Source organism: Cyprinodon variegatus, unplaced genomic scaffold (genome assembly GCF_000732505.1).
Source record: "Cyprinodon variegatus isolate N-32 unplaced genomic scaffold, C_variegatus-1.0 Scaffold101, whole genome shotgun sequence".
In the NCBI taxonomy this organism is placed as follows: Eukaryota; Metazoa; Chordata; class Actinopteri; order Cyprinodontiformes; family Cyprinodontidae; genus Cyprinodon; species Cyprinodon variegatus.
The window spans coordinates 53,627-80,261 of NW_015150554.1; the positions used below are offsets into that span (position 1 = coordinate 53,627).

Here is a 26,635-nt window from a genome sequence, read left to right on the forward strand (position 1 = left end):
TCTCCAAGATACTGTTTTAAGATACAGATTTAAATTGGGGTAATTTGCCTGTAGCACAAGTTGCCTACTTTTTGCATACAATGATAAAACATATACAAGAATCCTTAAAACATGGAAAACAAAAAAAGATAGAAGATGCTATCAGAATTACTGTTTATTCAACCAAATGAATACCTTCCTGCCCCTGTTTCATACATGGAAATAATGTTATGTGAATGTAATACATTTTTTATACATTTACAACATACTATACGTTTACAATTTAAAACTTACTTATACAGGTTAAAACTTGTATAAACACTGTTTGCTTTAAAACTGTTAATCTAATTGTTATAACGAGGGTAAAGATCATGTCTGCTTTTCTTCACTAATACACCTGAAAGTGACCCAATGTAAAATTCAGAGAGATGATAGACAAGCAGATGCCCTAAAATAGTATCCAATAGCAGCAGCTCTATGAAAAGAGAGAAACAGTGATGAGTTCTTTAAAAGAAATACAAGATTTTGTATCTGGGTCACGGTTAAACTGTGAACGCTGCTAAGTCTTCCTGGATAGAAGTTCTTTACTTTGTTAGATCGGATCCTGCAGTTGACAGTCTCCAGGCTTTTCCTCTCACTGCCTGGAAGCAGATTATAGTTACTGTACAAAGTGCACGAATGTGTGTGTGAGAATTAATTTATTGTGTTGAATAAAGTCTAATAATACAGAGCACTCCTCTGCTGATCCCTGCAGGCTGTATAATTTTCTTTTCTGAGCACAGTTTTTCAAGAGAGGAACACCGAGAAATCATCTGCCAGAAAAATAGAAAAGTGTTGACAGGAAAAAAAAAAAAAAAAAACTGAACCCTGCATGGGCTGACTGTTGACAAGTTGAAATGGGTGATTTCATGTCTTTCAGGAAATTCTATTTCCTATTTTGTTTTTGTATTTATGAAACATAATCATTTTGGTAGAGAAAGATGGAGAAACTTCTGAAGAGCTGAACTAACTTTAACTGAATAAAACACAAAACAAGTAAACAACATGTGTCTTTATTGGAGATAACATAGATCAACACAGGAAGCCAAAGGGCAGGAGCTCTGGAATCATGCTCCTCATTTAGAGGCTCAGTTCCCTGTGGGCAGAGCACTGCAAAAGGCCCTTCACTAACCCCTGACCTCCAGATCTGTTAGTTCCCAGGACATGGAAGAAAAACAAAGCCCGCAGTTACATCTGTTTGTGCACGGCTGTTCTTAAACAGGGTCATCTTCAATAGTCCCAGCTTTGGAAAACTGATACATATTTGGGCAGTCATAATATCTGGTAAAAGCAGCGTGACTTTAAAATAGTTGCAATAAAAAAATAAAACATTTGTGAATATTTTTAATACAAGGTTATCTTATTTGCAAAACATTGAATATGTTTGAAGGATACAGAAAAAAAGGAGTTTGTTCAGCTGGTGAGGAAACTGTAAAGATTGTATCCAGTATAGTCGTTTTTAAGCATACACTGTATGATTTTTTGCCCTTTTCTGGATGATTGTTCAGTCGTGTGAGAATTTTTTAATCGGACCGACCTTCAGACTGATCGTACGTCGTGCATCATGTAGTGTGAAGGGGGTAACGAGGGTTGATCAGCCTCTTAACGACCACCTCCCCATCAGGAATCATGAGGTTGAGAGAATATCAAACATGTTTGAAATTCAGTCGGCCATTGTAGGCAAATAGCTCAGTGGGCATGCGCAATGAAAGATTTTTCTCTCAGATGAAAACACAGAAGCATGGTGGGGGTACTGGTGAAATGGAGTTCTTTCTGGAAAATTGACAGACCGTAGTTGCCAGGTTTGCTCAGCTATGTCTTTGTCTAAATACGTTGTCGCCTTTTCTTTTTTTGGGCCTTCAGGACAGAAAATTGCATAAATTGCCAAGACAGCAAGTTTCTCTCTAGTGAGCTTCATATTTCTTGGCTTCCAGATAGACGAGTCCGAGTAGCTCCATCTCACTGCGGAGCTGAGTCAGACGTGGTTTTTAACTGTAGAAGGTAGATTGCATTAGAGCACCGGGTCGCAAAGTGTCAGAACATACATTGCGAGCTGTGAACTTTTAAACCCTGTGGTTTCATTGTACAGTGTGAGCTGTAGCTGTGTGCAAAGATTGAAAAAAATAACACAGTGTATGCCTGATTTTAAAGACAATAACATTTGTACCATACTATGATCTAAAATCACAGCTAGGTAACCGTGTGGTTGTCTATGCATAAAAGCATTTCATGTCCCAATTTTTCTTTTTAAAGCAGCAAGAGCTGCTAATTCTGCCTTAAGTTTTTGAGTGTGGGAACGTAGACCAACTGGTAAATCCAAAGCTTTGCCTTTTCACTTAGCTCCCTCTCTTCACCACAACAGCAGACCAGTTGAGTTTCTGCATTATAACAGAAGCCACTCTGTCGCTCTCCTGGTGTATTTTTTCCTTATTCTTGAACATGAGCCCAATATACTTCAACTCCTCCACTTGAGACAGGAATTTTCCTCCAACCTGAGGGGGACAAGTCCCCTTTTTTCAATTCGAGAACCATAGCCTTAGACTTGGAGGACCTGATTCTCATCCCTACCGCTTCACTCTCAGCTGCAAACCGCCTCAAAACCTGCTGTAGGTCTTGGAAGGAGGGAGCCAGCAGAACAACATTACCTGTAAAAAACAGGGATTAGATCCGCTGGTTCCTGAATCGGACCCCCTCTGGTCCTTGGCTGTGACTAGAAATTCTGTCCATAAAGGCTAAGAACAAGACCGGTGACAGAGGGAAGCCTTGTTGGAATACAACATGCACCGAGAACAAGTCTGACTTAATGGTGGCAATGAGAAGCAAACTCCTGTTCCAACTGTACAGAGACTGGATGGCCCCTATTAAAGGGCCCCCCAACTCCATACTCCTGAAACACCCACCAAAGGGCCACACTTGGAGTATAGTCACTTCCCCTCCACATTGAAAGGAGTAAGCTTTTTCGTGTTACCCCTACTCATGTTCCAGGCATGTCCCACCGGGAGGAGGCCATGGGGACGACCCAGGACACCATGGAGGGACAATGTCTCTCAGCAGGCCTGGGAGCGCCTCAGGTTTCCCCCAGCAGAGCTGGAGGAGGTGTCTGAGGAGAGAAAAGTTTGGGAGTCTCCGCCGAGACTGCTGCTCCCGTTACCTGGTCCCAGATGAAGTGGAAGGCTATAAGCACGAGTATGAGTGTACATGAATTAGCTTACATTACATATTGTAAACACAAAATAAAGCTTTTGATAATTTTCAAATTTTTAAGCATTTGAATTACAGTTAAAGTCCTTCAGCCAGATGATCAATTCCAAGCCATTACAGATATGGCTGTGAATTGTGAAGCTGAAGCCGGTTTTGAAGAATATAGCTTAAAACTATAAAGGGTATGAATATGTTTATATTCATGTTACAGTTTTTCCTTCTAGTACATGTCTGTGTACACCTTTAGCTAATAAAAAAAAAATCTACAGTTTTTCTTGTTGCATTTATGACAATTATGCTGAGAGGATGAAAATTGTGTAGGTTTCACATAAGGGGAATGCATACTAGGGCTAAGTGCTAGAGTTCAATATAGCTGTTGATGCTTTCCAAGGAACTACATATTTTAAGAATCCTACAAGAAAGATCAGAACTACCCTTTATATATGTTATTGTTTAACAATATGTGACATGTTTTATTTCCTAGAAATATCACTAAACACACCTGTAAACATTGACAAGAATTTAAATGTCTTGACAGTTAGAACAAAAAGTGGAGAAGAAAACAAAAGCTTAAAATATATTCTGCATTTTTGTAACTACCAGAGCTTTGTGCTGACTTCAGATGACTAATTAATGACCACTGGCTTGTGTACTGTGTACTACATAACTATTCAGTCCAGAACTGTCAGTTTTATTTTGGTTGTCAAACTTGCAAGCAGTAAAATTCTTCCTCTGAGAGCCAGCATACAAACAAAAGAAGAAAAAAAAGAAGAGTTATGGCTTGCTGCCAGTGCTCACATCGACTTCCCTGAGAACCGCAAATAAAAACACTTCCACCAGCTGGGATCTGAAGGATTTGACAGAGTCAGAGGCCATAGTGGATGGAAAAAGAGGATCAGTCAGGAAACTAAAAAATTATGAAAACAAATAGGAACTTGAAACAAGATGGACCGTTTTGGGCTTAGATTTACACATGATGAGCATAGATGAGCAAACAAAATCCTTGATAAACAGAACATGGTACGTAATACATCTAAAATCTGCTTCAAAATTAAGATGTTCAAAATATTTTCCCAGTAAATATTTTTTTCCATTATTTTGCATTTATGGTAAAAATATAGCTTAATGTGAAAATTCAAAATTAACATCCCTTTAAAATTGAATTTTTGATTACTCACATTTTGCCATTTAAATTAACAAACACAGTTTTTCCAATTGTACCTTATTGTTGTTATAGATCTATGCTTGCTGCTTAGAATGCATTGCTGAGTGTTAGCTCAGTGGCTGTAACTCTATGGATGCAACAACAGCACAAAAGCTGTAAAGGTTAATTGTAAAATGGAGGTCTTATGATACTAGGGGTAAACAATGGCAGGGTTGTTGAGCAGGTGAAGCTCTGCAGGCTGGAGGTGAATGGGCAGAGCAGGTGGAGAGCAGCGGATATAGATTGTTCCAGAGACTGAGCATATCGGCATGAAACAGCAGTGCAAAATTAGCAGGCAGGTGGTGGCTTGGTGGGGATTTCTGGCTGATGATTTGTTAGAAGGTGAGGCTGTAGATGAAGCTAACTGCTTTGTTGGTGACTGAGACCTGAGAAATCTTCTACACAAGGAATGAGGGGAACAAGAAATAACAAGGGAAACATTAACAGAGATGGTCATGGAATACAGTGACTCAATTTTATCAGCTAACGATGAGCAAAGTGTCAACCTCAACTCATTCGGGGGCCCGACCTGGCTTGCCTGTAAAAGGTCACATAAACACACAAAAATAAAGCTGGATTAAAAAAAGAAAACATTACTAATATAAAAAGATAAAAAATGATAATTTCCAAAATACTTCACTTTTTTTAAGCCCAGATATTTTTAGATCTCATTCTTATCTGAAAGAATGTATAACAAAGTTAAGCAGGTGTAGCTCAGCAGTTTAGTACATTTATAAAGGTAGTGTATCAAATACTTTTAATGTTGCTAATTCTTTTTTTTTTTCAGTCCTGTGTTCCCTCCAGGTACCCCGGCTTCCTCCCATAGTCCAAAAACATTATTGTATGGTTCATTGTCATCTCTAAATTGTCCTTAATTGTGAGTATATGTGTGCATGGTTGTGTGTCCCTGTGTTTCCCAGGCTGTACTGCACATGGGTTGTGTTTTATTCTGTCAAAATCTTCTTTTAAACCTTTTCAGGGACAATGAAATATCATATTTAATAAAAGATAAACATAATCAAGTTTTTTCAGTAATCGTCTTCATTAAGCTTTTCGTTAAACTTTTATTGAACAAGCTACAAGGTATCATATGAAGGTGAAAATCTAGAATTTAGATATATAGCATTTGCATTCAATAACTGGATACATTTTGTATTACTTTAACTATAAGGATTGAAGCAATATTCTATGAAAGATACTTACAGCAAAGCACTGTAATTTCATAATCTGTGACATTACAATACTTGGTCATTAAAGGACAACTGTATTTAGCAACATTACAATACAGTTATTGCATCAATGATAAAGCAATTATGGTGATATTACCATTTATTCCTGGGGAATTAAAGCATTTTGCTATAGATCATTGCAATAAAGCCCTATACTTTAACAGAGTGTATTGTGAAAGTAACATACTGGTTGATAGTAATTTACTGTGATTTTGCAATGTAATGTTAGGACTGCTCCTTTCTGTGATGGTCTGTGTGCTGCTTCTACCTGAACAGGTAATTGGATGCACCTGGAGGTCATTTGGCAGCAGGCTTTAAAAAAGAGCGCGTTCACAGAGGAAGGAAGGTAGATAATTGTGCTGTGAGTGGTAAACAGGCCTAAACCTCCCTTGAAAGCATTCCTAGTTTTTGTCCTGTAACTCACTGTCTTCTCTTCCATGCAGAACTCCTCAATGGTTTTGGAGCGGACTCCTAAATCGTCTTTGTTCCTGTCGATCTTCGGATCCAACTGCTTTTTCCTTCCGTTTAAGCGTTCTGCTCTCAAGATAACTGGGAGCTGTCAAGCTCTTTGCCAAGAAAATCTCCACTCTCCCATGCGTTGTCAGCACAGCCTCACCTGCCAGTAGAACGCCACTCAGTAAGAACACAGTCCCAACGTTCTACCGCTGGCTCTTATCTCCCTTAGATCAGAAGTAAGCCAAACCTGTCATGGTTTTGGTTCTGTTCAACTTTTATCTCTGAGTTTTCATTGGTCTTATTTCCATTTTTATTATCTACTTATTTTGATTATATTTGAGTTCTTAGATATTTCTTGTTTGCTCTCTTGTGTCAGTCTCCTTTTCACTAGCTCCCTTCCTGCCTCTGTTCACACCTGCTCCCAATCTGCTATTTAGCCTAGTCTTTGTTTGTCTCTCCCATTTATTCTCCTACTTTTCAGTCACTCTTTGCTGGTTTGTCATCATTACTTTGTCCCCTTCTTGTTGTGAGTATTCCTGGTTTTCAGCAATTTTTTTATTTCTTTTGAAGATTTGTTTTTGGATTTTTGCTTCTTTTACCCTTTGGTTATTTAAATCTTGCAAGAAACCACCTCAGCTTCAGCCTCTGCATTTGGGTCCTGTCAAACCTTCACCAAAACTGACAAAACCAAACCATAGAACATTCAGCTTTTCCTTCCACTAAATGACCATTATCTCCTTTACACCTGCTGAAGATCCAGAAGTGTCTCATTCTTCCAGCTTCCCTTTAAGAACTTTTTGTTTTTTCCTTATTAAAAGAAAAAATCTTTTTTACCTGGCTGTTGGCTCGTTGTTGTGCTGACTTAAGAGTCTCCAATCCAGGAGAGCCTGTATCCTGTATCCTGCAACTTTTAGATATGTCCTTGACTTAACACACCTGAATCAAGTAAATAGATACTTAAAAGGACAGAAATTGATTGCATACTGGGGAGGTATTCAACCATTTGATTCTGGTTCAGCCCTGGAGTTGCCCACCCCTACCGTAGATCATGACATGTAACAATTGAAAGAAAAGCAAATGAATATATCCATCTCTTATCTCTGGCAGGGTCACGATGGGGCTGGGAGAAAGGTGGGATTTACCCTTTACAGGTCACAGGGCAACATAGAGACACACAACTATGTGCACATACACTTAAAGTCAATTTAGAGAAAATAATTAACCTAACAGTCATGTTTTTGGACAGTGGGAGGAAGCTGGAGAACCTAGAGAGAACCCTAACAGGCATGGGGAGAACATCCAACTCCACGCAGAAAGACCCCGGGTTGGGAATCAAACCCCACGACTTTAATGCTGCAAGGCAAAAGTGCTATTAATGTCGTGCAGGACATATATATATATATATATATATATATATATATATATATATATGTGTGTATATAAGAGATAATGCTGAATCAAGTGTTGCTCTGAACACTGCTCAACCGGAACTGAAAAGTGAGGGGAAGAAACAGTGGTTAGTTCAGGCTCAGTAGGAAATTTGGTTCTTGAACTTGAACAGGAGAATTTGGTCGCTGACTCATGTTTCCAGAGAATTTGTTGACTCTTTGACTCCAGTCTGTGTGCGGTAGTTCCAGTGTTTGTCTGATTTGGTGGAGGGCAGACAGGGTTTATCCAGAATGCGGTTGTTTGTAGGTGAACGGAGAAGCTGACTTCCACTCAGATTTACTGCGGTACTTGAACGGGTTGTTGTGGAGATGAATCCCTTGCTCACTGTGAAGCTCAAACGATTTCTTGAGGGGAAGTGGATTCTGACCTCCAGTTTAAATCCTCAGCTCAGTTTGAAGCTCAGATGATCCTTCCAGGGAGAGAAGGTACGAAACATCCAGTTTGCAGGATGAATTCCTGCTGAGAGGCAAAGACAAAAAACAAGATTAAGACTCAGGTTGACAAGAACTCAGTTTGACTCAGCAAAACTCAGCTTGGCTAGAGTACCCAAAACTGGCAAACACTCTGGCGTCGAGGTAGTGGCAGTCAGCAGCTTAAGAGCGCTCTGTTAACGAGGTAACCCTCTGCAGGTGTGTGGGGAGGTGGACCAGAACCAGGCGCCTCCTGTTGGAGGAAGGGAGACAAACACAGAAACACAAACACACAGACAGGAATCCTAATAGGACTCATTTCTACAGGTATTCAGTGGGATATTACAAGGGATATCATTACAACAAGTTACCGTAAGATAATTCTGTTAATTATGGTGGACAGCTGGTCATTTATAACGGTGCATGTTTCCCTTTTGGCAGCCGACATTATGGTAGGATATTGCTAATCATATAGTTAACAGAAAGTAATGCACAGTTCAAAGAGGAAATACTTTTGGAGGGAGCATTTAGCAAAGTTAACAAAAAAAATATATAGATCTAGCGACTAAAGTTTGATCTATGTTAAGGCTGGATACAATTTGTAGTTTCAGCTTGAACTTTCAAAGGACCTTTTTAACATGAATATATAATTTAAGTCATTCTAATGAAATTCTGGCTGAACATAAAGGGTTTTAATCCTGTTGGAAAGCCTTTTGCTACCACTAACTGATCATCTTACAAGACTGTTGGATGACTCTCATGTCTAGAGACTGAGATTTTGCTTTTTATTCTTTCTAATATCAGATGTCTTGTTGAGATTTTCAGTTGGCCTCAGGTCTGAACTTTGATTAGGTCATTCCATCAGGGATATGCATGTTTAAAGTGGTTGCTCTGCTGGAAGATGAATATCCCTTAATCAGGATTCCTGCCTGGATTTACCTGGATTTAACTCCAACTATCTTCCAATCAACATGACCAGCTTCCCTGTTATCCTCACATTCCTGCTCCCACCATTATTGAAGGTGATGTGCAATTTTGTTGTTCAAAAATGTTTCTGAATTTTAAATAAGAGGTAAAAAAATATATATATCGCCAGACTTTATCCACATGTTTTTTTCCCTGTTGACAATGCTCCTCAAGTCCCTCCTTTATACAGGCCAGAATTTTCAGATATCTAAATAATAGTCACTTACTAAAAAAAGAGTCTTCTACCTAAACTATTAATCAGTTGTATGTAGATGTCAGATTTATACTCTCACTCTCTGACCCCTCACCACCATTGGACCTGCCATGTCTTGGTAGATGGGATCATTTTCAGTCTCAGTTTTTATGGACTGAAAAGCATGGGATATTCTTTAACAACTTAATGTCACAATAACAGGTTCAAAGGTAATTAGTCCTGTTCAGGATTTCAATAGCTTTTCATTTGTTTTGCAAGATACAATCTTATTTTGGCATCTTTATAGCTGTGTTATCATTTAAAAACTTAAAAAAGTTTGTGGGGTACATTTTTAAGACTGGAACCAGTCGAGCTGTTGTAGTAGACTATTGATTTTCACTCTTACATGAATACCATTTTCCATTGCAAAAGTAAATATCCTAAACTCCAAAGTGCTGTTGTAAAAAAGTATTGCAGATACCAAATATTCACCAAAAGTAGAGCATGCTGGGTAATTAGAGTGGTAAATGTTCATGTTTTATTTATTTGTTTTATTCAGTATTTACTCTTCTAAGAAATACATTCATTGAGATTAATATTCTGTCTCTCAAGGATGTCCTGGCCACGATCAAAAGACGCTCAAATATGTAAAACTTCAAAGAAAGAACAAACCTCTAAAGAATGAGGAATGTCATCAAAAGGCAAACCAATAACGAACAAACCATTGCATGTATTCCTATATGTAGTAGTTTATAATACATGCTACCCAAAGCTATTTAAAATGTATGAAAGTCCTCAAATGTAGAGTTTCTCTTGGCTGTACAAAACAATCACAAACAACAGTAGCAAAAGTGATATTAGCTGGGATAGATATTTACTTACCCAAGTTTGGAGACAAAAAAGGGAGTACCTGCCCAGACTTTCTGGAATGCTAATGAAATTATTATTCATGATTTCAGAGATCAAAACACAGTCAGAGAAGAAAAGAGGCAGCAATTACAAGGAAAGTTTCTGATTTAATTAAAATTATCATAATATGAACTCTGCATAAGCTGTGTGAGTTCAAGGTAATTTAATTCCCTCTTGTTTGCTTTAATTCTGTTCTCGGCAACACTAAATAAAACAACTCCACATCAAAGAGCAAATGGTTGACCTGATTCTTAGGTGAAGAAGAGTTTGATATTTAGGTTCAGAAACATACTTTTCAACCTGAAAAATCTGCCTTCTTGTTGAATTGACATTCTCATTCACTCACTGGTGTTCTGCACAAAAAAAGTGTCTATATGCTTTTAATTAATCTGAATCACAATAAAAATTCATGAAATTTAAGAAACCTTTTAGTCAGGTAATTTTCTTTATCCCATCATAATGATGGATTTTCTTTTTAATAAACCTTTTATTGAAAATATAAACACTTGCTTTACCTTGTCCAATGCACCTGAATCAAAGAAATGGCTGCAATCCCTCAAACTTAAAGGAATGCATCTAAATGTTGTAGGATGGTAACTTTGGAGGACTGGACTTTTGACATCTCTGCCATTTACTGTACTATTCAAGCCATTTAATCATGGTACTCGCTGTGTTCTGCCTCTACAAGAATATGGCAGCCAGTGATTATAAGATGGACTGCTTTAGGAAAGCCTTTAGGAATCCGTAACTTAACCTTGTGTCCTGTCTGATGTAGTAAAATCCAGCTTGATAACTCCTCTGAAATAATTTTCTCTGAAGTTATTTTCAGCTTAAAAAAAAAAAAAAAAAAAACATAAAATATGTGTGTGGCTGTGTGTGTGAATATGTATTTTTTGTTTGTGGTTGTCCTTAAATAAGACAAACATAAATAAATAAATAGTGCACACACACACACATATATATATATATATATATATATATATATATATATATATATATATATATATATATATATATATATATATATATATATATGAAATTGAATGTCTCCATCCCAGTTACATATTCTAGGGCTGTAATAATGGGTGGATTTCTAATGCTTAAAGAAAGAAAAACATGGAATTATCAGGGGTTGGTTCTTCTGCACAGTCATGTTGTGCTTTAGAACTCTTTAAAGATCTTGCTGAGTTTTACTTGTTTATGTGATATCTGAGGAACATTGAACTGGGGACTGACAATGTATCATTACATATTTAAGAGTCAAAGCAAGAGCTCTTTTTTGTATGCATCAAAACAAACTTCAGATATATCAACAGCGCCAAAGTCCCACTGGCAGGGTGTCCCAGATTATTTAATTCTTTTTTATGTAGAATTTTAAATCTTATATGATGTTGTTTTTCAGATTAGCCAATGGCAAGCCCCTAGCCAAGAATCAAATATTTAGAGAAAAAAGTGTTTTCTTTTTATTAGGTACCTCTGATAAAAGAGACATTTAAAACAAAAGGTTTGCAATATAACATACATAAAGCCCATACTGAATATGACTTGGCCTTATTTTGCATGACTTGGCTTTATTTTGCACAACTTGGCTTTATTTTGCAACGATAACAAAACAGTGGGAAAAGCCTAATCTTGCACCCAATAATACAATGCCTATTTTTAGTTTTTAATAAGTCAACAAAGTCCATCAATCTATCTCTATGTTCTACTGCTTATCCTTTGCCAATTTGAGTTATAAGATAACATAATGTTTGCGTAGTTGGACTGTGGGAGGAAGCCGGAGTACTGAACGAGACCCTTCGCAGGCATGGAACATGCAGGTTGGGAATCACACCTGTGACCTCTGTGCAGCCCAACAGTCTAAAAAGTCATACAATTAAAGTCACTATTATTGCTTCTCTGGACTAACATTCCTAATTTCTCCAGATAGACATAGTCATTCATCCATATAGTTTTGTTTAAGATTTAGGTCTACTCGATAGTTTCTCTAAATTCTCCTTAGGCGTGAGTGTGTGCATGAATGATTGTTTGTCTCTTGGTTGCCCTTCTATGGACTTGTGACCTGTCCAGGGTGTATCCTGCCTCTCGTCTGTAGACAGCTGGAGATTGGCACCTAAGACCCTGCTTGGAATAAGCGTGACAGAAAATGGATGGGATAACCATTTGAGTTTTAAATATGTGAAATTAATTCAGCTGCTGATGTAAAATATACTGAATTTACTTTTCTTTTGTGATTTATATGTCTGCTGAAAGGAACTTATCAAAATGTGGCTCCAATGTTTTGAAATAAATCTTTCCCTGATTTTATCTTGTCTTCGACATATTTACATTGGCATATTGTCAAATGAATTCATGTGTTGACACTTCCCGGTATCTCCTCATACTTTTTAGGCTGTTTCAGTGTAATGTTCCCCTCCTCCAACCTCCGCTTGCCTCATTTACCACCGCCTCCTCATTTTCTTTTGAACTGAGAATTAATGCAGAGGTTCTAATTTCCGTCCAAATTTCACAGTTCACATTGAAATTGTATAAACTCATTAACAATCCATGAAAAATGTATGTCAGTAATTGATGAAGGACTCAGTGAATGTCTCAGACAATGGAAGCTAGAAATAAAGGAACTGGAAGAACAATCATGGAAGGAAAAACCTATGCATAGAATGTATGACCGACATATAGCTCAAGTGACTGGTTTAACTGAATCTTACCAATGGGTAGAGAGGGCCAGGCTAAAGGGCAACACAGAAGCACTAATCATGGCAGCAAAGGAGCAGACCTTGAGCACCAGAACAATAGAGGCCCAAATATACAATACAAGGCAAGATTCCATGTGCAGCTGGTACTCCTTGTTGGCAATCAAAAGGGTCGTCTATATTGGAACAGTTTCCTGGAGCAAACTACTAGTTGGTTCCACTCTCTAAGTAAAACCAGACCATAAGCTCGCCTGGATCAAGCCCGTTTACTTTCTCTCATTGCTGCTCCGTAACTGTCACCACTCAGGTTGATTTCGCACTGGTCCCACCAGACTGCCTATCCACCCTCCTTCCAGCACAATACCATTCACTGGAAAAAGAACCACAAAACACAGGTTCTCCTTCGCTGCTTCAGCCCAAGTCCCGTTCCTCTCCTGTAGTGAATGGTCCGCAACCTTCTCCGCCACTTCTGAGAAAAAAACCTTCAAAATTTGCTTTGTGTCCATAGCTGCTGTTTTCTTAAGAGTCTCTGGTTCAAGCACCATGTCAGGAGCAACACCAAGTGGTTAGAGAAGAACTAGAAAGAGCCTGGAGAGCAAATCAAGCTGTAGTGCCCTTGGTCATGAGGGCACTTGGGGCATAAACCCTCACACTGGAGAGGAGGCTCCAACAGATACCTGGAGAAACATTGCACAGTTCTAAGGAAATCTAAGATACTGCAAAGTAAGCAGAAGCTCAGAGGCTTCTGGTAGAGGACCCGAAGTTGAGACAAAGAAGCAACCCACACTCCCATAGTACGAATAACGTGAAGAGCTGACATAGATGCAGCTATAAAGCCGCTGGGTTTGCTTCAGGGAAAAATTATTTTTAAGAAGCTTCCCAATGGAAACCTGAACAAGACTAAAGTTGATTGCACCTTGTGAACTTGTCATCATGCAATTCAAATGAGCCATTTTAATTTAGATCGATCTAGATTAATGCCAAGATTAAAGTGAGATTAATCTAGATTAAAGAATAATCTATGCCCACCACTAATAAATTTATGTCACCTAAGCTGTTTCTTTTAATGAATTTACAAAGCACCAGAGTTCCTATTCCTATTTTTCTGAGTTTCAATAACACCATACCTGACTTTGACCTTGCAGATGTTCCTTCTGGTTTCCTCTTCCAGCTGTAAACAGTTAGATAGGAATAGTGTAAAACTTTAGAGCAGGATTCTTTCATTGTTTAGTTTTCTTGTTTTTGTTCAGTTAGCTTTTTTCCCTGCAGAGCGCCTCAGAGCGCTTTCCTCAGGGGCAGCTCCACAGTAGAGGGGAAACTTCTCAGCTCAACACTCAGAGGATGAGTTTGGGGGTAAAATAGATTATCTTTGATATTCTAATAAGGGGTTTTCACCAGGATCTAAAGGAGGCCAGGGCACAGGGGAACAAAGACATGTATATGTTTAACACAATTTGGATCTGGGGGGACGTTTTACTGCTGCATATTCAACTGTTTGTCGTCAGGCAGATTTTTTAATATATTCATGTAGAATACATTATAACAAAATTATTTTAATCGAGTCTTGCAGAATTGTTTTACAATTGGCTTGCATACATGTTAATATGATGAACTGAATATAGTTTGTGCTCTTGAAGAATAGTGCCTCAAGACTATCTGGTATGTATCCACTTAAAGGAAAAGTTTTCAAATTCTCTTAATATAATTTCTGGGCAGGTTAAGACATAAAAAAATCAAGCATTACACAATCCTATCCTTTGACCCAATCTTCCTTCAGTCTATTCCAAAAAGACAGCTGATCTTTAAAAAAAAAGGACATTTGTGAGACTGAAAATTCTACTAACATGGACGAGTAAAAACCAATGCAGGATGTACCCTTCCTTTCACCCATAGACTACTGCAACTAAGATGCATAATTAATAGAAAGAGATCAAGGCGATTTCGGGCTGATGGATCATTGGGTCAATGTCTGTTTTTTAATTTATTTTTTGCAATCCACATGTTGCTTCTCCCTTGCTAAAGCTTTGATTCATATTAGATAGTCAATTAGATTTGCATGTTTATCACACAGAGGTGCATCACAGGTGACTAGGAAAAGAGGTGTAACACATCTCTGCTCCAACAGGAGCATTGCATTGCTGCCACGGAGGGCAGACCCAAGAAATGGGTCAGCATCTTTTATTTTCCGTCTTTGCAATTCACTTATCTTATCCTCTCTTGCTGCAGCCCTACAGTGGGCATCATCTCTGAATATATGAATTTGATAAACAATCAGATTCACAAATTCGCCATGATGTGCAAACTCTGCAACAGAAAAAACAGCAATGAGGACTGTGTGCATTGCAGAACATATACTAGACTCAATTGTAGGAAGGACTCATCTTGGGTTTGAGGAAACTTCTAAATGAACTATTTTAGGCTACCATCAATACCGCAGCCTATAGTTGTATTAGCACACATAATGTAGACAATGGGTGAATATTATGTTACATCTTTGGGCTACATATGTAGTACTTTTCATATTGTGAAATACATGTTATTCTTATAGTAAGGTGAGTTTGCAGCAACAAGCAGAAGTAAGTATGGCCATGCAGCAGGTAGTGGGTAGGGTAATTAACTCTGATTGAGGGAGGGAGAAACTGAAAAACCTGAGCATGCTACTATTAAGAATACTTATAATATGGGTGATAAATCAAGACAAGCAGGAAGAAGAACTTAATTGGTGTACTATTTCCTCAAAGTGAGAGTTATGCACCAGCTCATCTATAGAGTTGGAGTTTCTTCAGTAACTGGCTTTTCTAGACCCTTTGCAAGACAGACTGCTACATAAGCCTACAGCTGTCAACATACAGTATACAACACCTGTTTGAAAAAAGGTAACATATGAGTTACTGCAACATTCAAGTTCCCTGTTGGATTAATAAAGTATTTCTGAACTGGATCGAATTGAATTGACAAAGTCACCCTCTGGCTTATTTCCTCACTGGTGTCTGGGCCTCGGGGGGAAGACTACTCTAATCCTTTTCTGAGGTAACTTAGCCAAACAAATATTGATAAACAGCATCGGAGTCTTCTGCCAGGGCAAGAGAGAAAAATAAATTATTTCATTCAGAAGGATTGTGAATATTCATGAACATAGTTTGCAGGTGGGTTAATTTGTCTTTTTTTTTTTTATTGGTTTCAGTTACTCACTATTCTTTTAAACCAAAAAAGGTTACCTGGCCTACTTTGGATAATGAGAACAAGTGAAAATCCTTGAATTGCAAATTAAGAGGTTTTGCAATTACTTCATCTTGTATACACAAATAAATCCCATATAGCTGACCTAATTAATACCTTTATAGTATTTACAGTTAGAAATGCACATCCTTAAACAATTATGTACTATATATATAGATACAACCATCAACCATGTAAGCATCAGCTGCTGACAGCATGCCATTAAGCTTTCATATACTGTACTGCACGTTAGCAACAGCTGCAACAATGACAAACTTTATATTCACTACTTATGAATTCCACTCACAGTTCAGTCTGCTTCACTCCAAGCTCACGGACAGTTGGCATCCAAAGCAGCTCTGTCTCTGGTTTTCCGATCACAGCTGAGTGGCGATGTGCAAGCTTGTATTTCTGCTACATGCAAAACTATTTGCTAAACCAGAACATGTGATTGATGCATACTAGGAAGTGCTAGTGTTGAATAGAAAAGCAGAGGCTGTTTATGCATAGGCTTAATATTGGGTTACACAAGCATTTAGCGTTTTGGACTCTACTGTAAAAAAATAAAATGTTAAAGACTTTTAGGAAGGAAATATATAGTTATTAAAAATAAGAAATATAGTTATAACGTGCCTGAAATGTTGGGTATGTGTTGGGTCTAAAAACTATTGCTTTGATAAAAAATGAAATAACTTAAAAATAATATTCAATAAAGAAAGTTTATGCAGTTTTGTATTTTCTCCACTTTTTGTAAAGTAAGATGGATGATTTTGAATTGTGTTGACACTTCATTACCTCCCTTTCTTGACTGCGGAGGTTCTACAATCCCTTTTTTAAGAATTTCAAGCCACATTTTGTGTCTCACCATGTTAACACTCATTAACAGTAAGCGGCACACCAAACTAAATGTCTTAAGTTTAAATAGGGTAAAAACTCCTAAAAAAGTGTTGAAAAGTGATGTTGTGATGTGTTTTAATTTTTCATGTGGAAAAAAAACTTCAGATTCACCTACAGTATTCCATTCCTCACCAGAAGTAAATTCCTAAATTACACTCAAAATTTTACTGTCTCCTTGTAATGGTTTTGTTTTTCTTTTGACAAAAAATAATTATTGCACAGGGAGAGAATTTATGGCTAATTGAACAAAGACAGGACTAACGAGCTGATTGGGAGCAGGTGTGAACAGAGGCTTCTAGAAAGGAGCTACTGTAGGGAAAAGAGGACCAACACAAGAGGGCAACAAAGAAAAACCTATGAACTAAAATACATACAGAAAAAACTAAATAGGAATAAAACTAGAAAACAAAGAAAAACATGAATCAACTTGAAACTAAAAACTCAAAGAAAACTTAACAGCATCAAGACCGTGACATTTTGCTACTGTGGTTATTATTGTCTCTTAGATAAGCACATTACCTTTCTTTTACCACTCCCCTTTCAAATGTAGGTCCCCTGCTGTTTAACACCTTACTATTATTTTACAATTATATTTCCCATTTTTCTTTTCTTCTTGGATGCTGGATTGTAATTTTCCCAATTTCTTTGTGGCTTATTTAGAATTTCCAGGACTTTGAATGAAATGCTTTCCTCGTTATTTCCTCTTTTACTCCCAATATCATCCCTTAATTGAGTTTCCGTTTGCAATTTCTTAGAAAGTTTGTCATTACAGTTTTTAACTCTTTCCCTTTTTGCTTACATAATTTGCATTATACTTGTTATTTTCTGTGTCTTTTTCTCGAATTAATTGTCTTCATTGTGTATGTTCTTTTTCTAATCTATGCATTCGTCCCCTTTTCTGATCTAAAGAGTATTTTTTCTTTTGTTTAATCCCATTGCTCCATGTGTTTTTTATTTGAATGCCTTATGTTCTTGTCTTCGCCTTTTTGTCATTTTTTTTATTCCTTCCTGCTCTATACAAACATCCAGACAAATAAATGGGAGTGTAAGGAGGTGTAATCTTACAAAATCTGTTAATTAGCAGGGGTACACAAAAAAGCGACTCATTTATTATCAGAGCTAATCTACATGATGATACGAGGGTGAATTATTTGAGGTTGCTATCACTGGAATGTGAATGTGTGGAATAATCTTTCTCTGTATTTTTGTGCTTTCACAACAAAGGATATATATATACACACACACACACAATTAAAGACTGTGGGGATCGAAGTGTGTACTTGCAACCATCTCAGAGCACAAGTGCACTGCTCTAACCACTAGGTTAGGACAACACTCCCCCAATACATATGTATTGTCCATAATCCTCGGAGCCCCAGTTCTCCGAGGATTATGGACAATACAGTTGCTTTTGCCCTCCAGAGCCTACGTAGTTCCTCCCAGAGTCCCTGGTATTGATTGATTTTCTAATGTTTTTTTTTTTTTTTCTATGATTTTTTCCATTATTACAGATGGTCAGATGGGTAACTACATGTGTCCACTGCTGTTTGTCGATGATCACAGTGTCTGGTTGGTTGGCCACAACCATTTTGTCTGTGTTCATCTGGAAATTCTTAGCTCTATCATTCTCCACCACCTTGGGAGGTGGCTCCCATTTTGACCTTAGAGTCTCCAGTTCATATTCTGGACATATGTTTCTGTCCACTCATATATGATGTTCCATGTCTTCATTTCCTGCTAGTATCTTACAACCTGCTCTGAAATGCTGTAATGTTTCCGGGACCTTTTGGCATAGCCTCCACCTGGGATCGTGCCTGGTATGGTAGAGCTGGGCCTCCAACCCTCTCTTACCATTAGTAGGATTTGGTCATATCAGCTACATGTGCTATCTGTCGGTGGTGTATCCCATGACTGAGCCTTTTTCTCACCTTTCTCAAATAGTATATTCACAGTATTATCACAGCTTCTCAGTCAGAGAATGTTCAACCATGATCAAAAGTTTGGCAAGTACATAAATGACTGTCCTCTGCACCTGTACAGTGAATGGCCTAGGCCCCAGTCGGTCAGTCCACCAACATCTTTTTGGGAAACAAGGGTGTTATAAGTTAAACTGAAATCCATAACCTGTATCTTGATATAGTGGGTAACCTTCTCCAGGTGTCTCTTGGATGTATGGAAAAATGTATATACATATATTCTGTTCACCTCTCTTCTATGCATGTAAACAGATGTTTAACAGAAAGAAAAAATGTGGGGGAAGATAGATTTTTCAAAATTCTATATGGTTGCGATAGAAGTCAGGGCAATAACATTTTCAAAATGCTTACAGCTGTAATTGAAACGTGATAAAGTACTGATTTATGGGGTTATCAGCACAATGCTGGTTTAAAACCTTATTGTCAAATAGATTTCAGTTTGTTCCTGTTATTGATAAATCTTCCTCAAGCTGCAATGTTACTTTTGGAGAAAGAAAGGGAATAGTGCTACTACTTTTTTTCTTCACAGAGTCACCTGTAGAAGTAGTTTACCCTTACCTTTTTTTTAGCATAGAAAGCGTGCATGGAACCAAGCTTCTGAGTTGCTCTTGCATATGTCCTTATATCTCCTTTTAACCTACAGACAGTTTTGGCAGAAGGCTGTTCAAACTGAGCCGTGTTCTGCTGGAGGTTACTTCCTGTTAAAAGGGAGATATTTCTTTCCACTATCACAGCATGCATGCTGGGTTTGAGGCATTACCATAGAGTCAACAACAAATTGAAAGTGAACATCTACTGTCACCACATGTTCATTTAGAAAGAGCATGACCTACAAGTTAATGATTCAATGCAATTATTGATTTCCTTAGATAGAAACTTCTTGTCAATCTGACTTATCTGATTGAATTGTGTCTTTAAAGTGCTTGGAGATTGTATGCGTTGTGAATTGGCACTAAATAAATAAACTGAATATCAATTTAAGTTATCTAAGTTTGAGTTATCTACATTGAAATTCTTTTTCTTTTTTGACAATACATCTTCAATTATTGAGGCTTGTTAATAGAAATGAAATGATTCGAAATTTCAAACTATTTTAACACAGGTTGTGAGATAATAAAAATAAATATGACTGTGAATACGTTTGGCCAATAATCTCTAAAAATAAGTACACATACATGGTATTCGTTTTCTGACTGAATGAAGAGACTTGAGTAAAGATTTCATAACAGAATGAAGAATAAATGTCTTAAAATGCATTGAGCTTAAAAAAAACACAGGCTCAGTCAGACAGAGTAGGAGAGGGAGTGTGTGTGTCAATCTCAGTTTGTCACGCGTCATCGTCTGCAATGTTGGCAGACAAGATGACAGGCGGTCTCCAAGCTGTCAGGAGCAAAAACTGGAGATGGATCTTTGCTTAAATAAAGCGGGAAAAACCAGTGGTTTGATGAGGGTGGAGTGGTGGGAGGATATCTGTGGCAGCACATGGTTATGATGTTTCACTCATCAGCAGAACTACGGAGAGGTGTCTGCCACATTAAACTGTGTGAGAGGCTGTAGAATTTTTTAGAGAAAGCGGAGTTTACAGAATCTTTCTTTTTTTTTTTTCTCAGTGGATCTTTTTTCGCCTCAGTCTGGGAAGGAAAACAAGTAACAGGTTGATGCAGTAAAGATGTAGAGAAAAAACCCACAAAACCATCTAAATGTATTTATAAGTTCTCTTATAAATACAGTATTTTCTAAACCTGAACACATGGTTTAAATAACCAGGTGGCTCTAAAGGTAGTTTTTCTGTAGTGTGTTTATAAGTCTTTTATAATCAAGTGTAAAGGGAGGCCTTTTAATGAGGAATTTCCTGAGGTGTTTTTGCAAAAACCTGGGTTAATGAAATAGTAAATAAAATGAAAACATGCTTTGTTAAGTTAAACACACCCATTTAATAAGTTTTTTTTATTCCAATCCAATGCCGATACCTCCACTGAGTGCATAGGCTGATACACCATGGCGATTTTATTCAACTGATGAATGAATGAACCATATATCTTCACTGGAAAATTGATCTAGAAATAAGTAAAAATATCTTAAATTAAGTTTATTTTCCCTTAATTTAAATAGGTAAATGATGTAGTTTGACAATGGAATGAGTATTTTTACTCTTAAAATAAGATCATTAGATAATATGCACTTGAAATAAGACAATGCAATTGTGTTTTCTTATTTTAAATGTAAATTGCCTTGTTCCATTGGCAGAAATGTCTCCTTTACCTCCTAATTCAAAGAACAAATTCACTTATTTAGCTTTAGCCTTGACATAAACATTGTTAAAAAGGTAAAAAATCAACACAGATACTTTACTGTACTTTATATTATTAATTAACAAATAAGCAGCAAAAAAAATAAATAACTTTTTTATGTAAACTGCAGAGGTTAGGATCTTCGATATTAAATCACAGATATTGGATCATTACCTTGTAAGCAAAATGAAATGTTACAAGAATTCTGAATTCACAAACTACCAAAAATACATCTTGAAAGGAGCCAGTAGATATGTTTGCCTCAATACAGAAATATTTCGAACCAATAAAATGGAGTGACATCTATGTCTTAACCCGAGAGGGAAAGCTGAGGCAAAACAAATACTACTGCACAGGTTTTAGCAAGAATACCCTCCATTTCTTGAAAACAAAAACAGCAAAAGGATGCAATTTTTGCCCTTGTGGATGGAAAGAGGGTTGCACATTTCCCCGACCAGATTGATAAGAGTTCAATTTATCAGTTAACTCCAATAGTTGTGAAACTAATCAAACTGCTACTGCTACTCTGATTAGCTAAAAACTCAACATGGGACACAGGTACAGAATCAGCTCAAAGAATTGTACTGAATTCTTCTCTCATTTGCGAACACTTTCTACAGGAGCCTTCCCAGATCCATACGTGCAGTTTTAGACAATATCAATATGGCTTATGCTAGGTTCAATTGATCCAGCTAATTGGTCAGTATCTGAGTCAATATCCGATCCAGGTATTTTTTATTATTTTAATAAGTAGGTGACATATAAAGCCTAATTTTAATATATTTTAAAAATAAACTCTGAAAGATGAAACTTTATAACGTGCAATTAAACTAGAGCAAAAACACCATTAATGGACTTATTATTGGGGTAACTTTATAGAAGAAATAACTTAAGTTAACAATTCTAGATACCAAAGATAAATCATCACAGAGCCCGCAAAGAGTGACCGAAGAGTGAAAAAAACTTTTTTTTTTTTTTACACGGCCTTAAAAGTTCACAACATAATCTTATAGTAAAAAAGATTAATTTTGTTATTTTTCCCTGTATTCCATTAAAGGCTCCATATGATGCAAATTTATGTCATTAAACTATTACAGGCCCATCTTTGTAATATTTCGGGTTAAGCTGGTGTTTTGAGGAGTTGGTAAAGCTAATCCAACTGTTTGAACTGAATCTTTCTGTTAGACAGGAGTGGGAAGGAGCAGATGACATTGTCACCAGGTTTTATGACTTATTTTTTTTATCTTTTTACATTTGCATTTTTATGTTTAACTTTTGCTTTTAGCACTTTGAGATACTTATATATAAAGTGCCCTATACATTATCTTATACAATCTTATATACAATCAATTTTTTAGTTGTTTTACACTATTACCCGATGTTTCATTCATCGCTCTTTACGGCCACTCCCAAATTGAAAATAGTACATGTAACTTCCTCAATAGAATGATGTTGATCTGTCTCTCAAGCTAAAAAAAAGGATACTTGGATTAATTAGCCTAGCAGTTTAACACTGACTGGGAGACAAACCATTTTGTCAATTTTCACAAATGTGATCAAGATAACTCTGCTACACAGTAATAGCTTAAGTGTTACAATAACACCCTGGATAGTATACTGTTGGACTAAAAAAAAAAAAGTGCAACACAAAGAATTTGTCCTCTTTGTGTCATATAAGCAGGCTGAAATTTTATTGAGATTAATAACATTTTACTCTGGCCAAAAACAGTTAAAAAGTCTAATCAACACATTTGAAAAAAAAAATACACCCATCTGATCAAGTTCAACCAATGAAAATTTGACCTTTTTGGTCTCTAATACTACAGGTTCCTCTAAAATACACCATATGTAACACTTTTCTTGTGACAAGTTGCAACTCAAACGTTTGACAGATCCAGGAAACGTTTGAAAAATCCTACTGCTGATAATAGTTGGCTTATGGACTAAACTCAGGACTTTTTGGTCTCTGAAATAGGGCCCTGATGTACTGTATAACTAGTATGGTTCTTTTTTTTTCCCTATTTTTTTTTCCCGGTAAAGGCATTTCAGGTATACCATATAGGCAAGTCTGTTGCCTCCGTCTATCAGGGCACCTATTGTCAACAGCATAACTTATCCATACCATATGAATCCTGTAAAAGCAGAGCTTAAACAAGTTGATTGTTGTTAAAACTTTAATATTTGAGTTATTCATTTCAAACATTGAAAGTTTCATATGGAATTCTTGACAGTCTTCTCTCTATATTCCTTTTCCAATTGCACACAGTATAAGATATTTCAAGGACCTATTGCAAGTACATTTGGTTATTATGGCCTAGAGACACTGACATTTCAATATGTTCAAATATCTTACATACAAAGGCCTAATTTAGATTTTTTAACTTGATTAAGCACCAGCATTATGCTGGGAAATCGTGTATCTAATAAATAGGGAGATGCTTTAAATACAGAGCCTCTATTGTGCTGTTTTTTTTCCTTCACATTATTAGCAAGGGATGACAGTTTTATGTCTCAGCTCATGTTTCATGTACCTAAGCCAATAAGGAAAATATTATTATGGCTTACTTTTGAGATGTGTGAAATGAGTGTTAAACTAATTATAAAAGTTTTTGAATGAACCTGATGTTTTATTTTGCATTTTGTAGATGATTTCAATTGATATATATATCTTATGATGTTAAAGATGTACACAGTTTTTGAGTAAGAACAACTTTTCCCTTGTTGCTGCTCTGCAGCTCCATTTCATCCTTATGAAGTGTGCCTTTTGACAAAGTTTATCACTATCGGTAGAGCAATTTTACAAACGGCACTCCTTCCCTTTTCTGTTTTTTCTGAAATTTGTTGTTACCCCTCATCCACCCCCCAAAACCAATTATCTCCCCCAGCTTTGCACATTGGTTTATAATCCCAAAGCTTGCCACAGATGAGGCTTTTCTTTCACCATTGCTCATCGTTTTTCAGGATTGCAGAAGAAGGAGAAGAAGAAGATGAGCGTCTTGGGAAGAGCGTGTCTGATGAGACTAGGGGATGAAGAAATGAAGCAATTCGATTAGCGAGGCAAGCATTGGGTCGTAGGTCACAGAGGCGGGCTGAGTTGGACACCGCAGACAAATCAGCCGCTATTAATGGGTTTCCAATTTTAGAGCTGAATTATGCCATCTGTCTGCTAGGCCTCATTCTGTCACTTTGTGGAGGGCTTAGCATCCAAAATGCTTTTTGAGCTCTAATGACTTTTTTGGAAACAAGACAGGGTACCAAAAAGGGGTTTGCGAGGCTTTTCCTGCAAAATGTAAGACTGGAGCAAACTCATCTGGAGACAGGAAGCTCTTTCTTATGACCTTTTAGAGGACACTTAAAATAAAAAAATATATATATGCAGAAGCAACATCAAACTTTTTATTCATTTAATATTTGGAATTCTTGCTATAAAGGGTGTTTGTAGTCTTTGCTGGACAAGATTTGTAAAGCAACCTATTCAGTTGGTTCTCTGATTTCCTTCACAGTCTGTGAGTTAATCTTTATATTGTGTTAACATTTATTCTGCATTTGATTCAATCATATTCTTAAAATTAATGTTTAACACTTTTACCTCCTAGCAGCACACACCAGATAAGCCATTTAAATGATGGGTCACATCAAAGTTAAAGGCAAAATTGTCTTGATATTTATGGCACAAAAACCGAATTAATCTACAGTAGTGCACTAAAAAAAAAGACTCTATGCATATTATTCACAAGCTTTAGACAATTTATATCAACTTTGTAAGATTACAAGCATACATTTCAATAAAGGAATGGTTCCTGACTGACTTGCAAAACGACCCTTCCCAGTCAAAAGCCAGCCGAATGGTAGCCACTGGCCTTCTACTGGGTGTGAATTTTTTTTTACTCTAACTCCACCCTTTCACTGAATTACAGGGTCTGACCAGGAGATAATGCTTCTCTTTAGATCTTAATGTCCACAAATCATGACAGAAAGAATACTTAATTATTGATGTTTATAAATGAAATGTAGGGGGCTAGCCAAGGAACAGCCAAGGAAAGTGGTGGAAATTTTGAATGGCTATTACTGTACATGTTGTTGTGAGAGAAGCTCCTTCTTCCATGTTTTCTCTGTACTCTACCGAACTTGTGTCTACTTTTACATTTTGGGTTTTTTTTTTTTTTGCTACTCATTTTTAAAAGCCTGATTTGTGGATTAAAAAAGCTAAAAGTGTCATGGTCTTGGCGCTGATGGTTTATTTTATCGTTTACTCCTTTTCACCTAATTGTCCCGGCTGTTTATTAAGTTAATCTTGTCGACCTGGTTCCTGCTGCCATTTATGCTGCCTGTTTGCCTACCATCGGCGCCAGATAATCCAAGCTGTTTGGTGAGAGTAACTTTAGTGTTCTGATTATTTTTATGATTTTTTTTATCCTGACCTGATTTGCCCTTTGAGACTCCTGAGTTTTGCTTTGCCCCTGTCTACTCTGTTAGTCTTGTCTGTTCTGGACTGATTCTGCGGGCTTGCTGAACTTGGACTGTTCTTCTGACCTGAGCTTCGATTCTCCTCCGGTACTTCCTCGGCTCTTTGATCTTCTGGTCCCTTTACATGGTTCCGCTTCGACTCCGGCTCTGCATATTCCCTCACAGACACTGTTGCTCCTTGGCTGGCGTCAAATCTGCTCTTCACTAGGAACTCTGGGGGAAGCACCCGCCGCAAGCTGTGAACAAATCTCCCGTTCTGGGATTGAACTGAACTCAGAACCAGGTTAGTGACTTTTGCTTATCATCTTGGCCAGTCTTTTATTCTAAGTCACTATCCTGATTTCTATTTCAACAGAGGATCCGGTTTATCCGCCCCAGCTGACAGGCAGCCGCACGAGTGTTGTTGAATAAACGCTTGTTTGAAATCATCCAGATCTGTCTACTTTGAATATTGGGTCCAAGATTTCGAGCCCCTGACAAAAGTCCACCTTTGTCAGTAGATTCTTTCATCCAAACTGAATTTTCATACGTATTGAACAGCACAACAAGGGATGTTCAATGCCTCACATATTGTGTTCGAAATGTACTGTTCTTTAAATGTTTTTGAGTGTTCCTTTGTCAAAAGTATAAGGCTTCTGAAAATGGCAGTTATACTGAGATTATATTTAACACAGGGGAATTACGAAATATCTTGTAAAGACAATTATACCACTTTTTTTTTTTAGTATAAGATTCATTGGAAATAAAATGGATTCTACATATTTTAGAGTTTTATAACCAGAGACAATTTAATTCTACATTTTTTCCCCCTTCTGCTTCACAGTTATATACTAGTTGGTATTTTCTATCCTACACATTCCTAATAAGAATACTTTGAAATGTTAATCATCTTTCATTGCACTGTAAATATAATCTGGACACAGTTTAGATTTTGTTTAAAAACAGCAAACAATGTAAATGCAGTTGTGCAATTTCTCTCTGACCTTTTTTTGATTTACAGCTGTTTAAGTAAAAGGCTGAGGTCTGAAATGCTAACACTTACCAAAGAGACTTTGCA

At 37.1% G+C, this 26,635-nt stretch overlaps 1 protein-coding gene across 1 annotated transcript in view; it reads right to left on the minus strand.

Moving 5' to 3' along the window:
• LOC107084469 (toll-like receptor 13) overlaps positions 1-26,635 on the minus strand; it is a 57,143-nt gene that overhangs the window by 30,184 nt on the left and 324 nt on the right. The window contains exon 2 of the mRNA XM_015374358.1: positions 25,645-25,791. Within this exon, the coding sequence (XP_015229844.1) occupies positions 25,645-25,791 (147 nt within the window). The remainder of the gene's footprint in view (positions 1-25,644; positions 25,792-26,635) is intronic.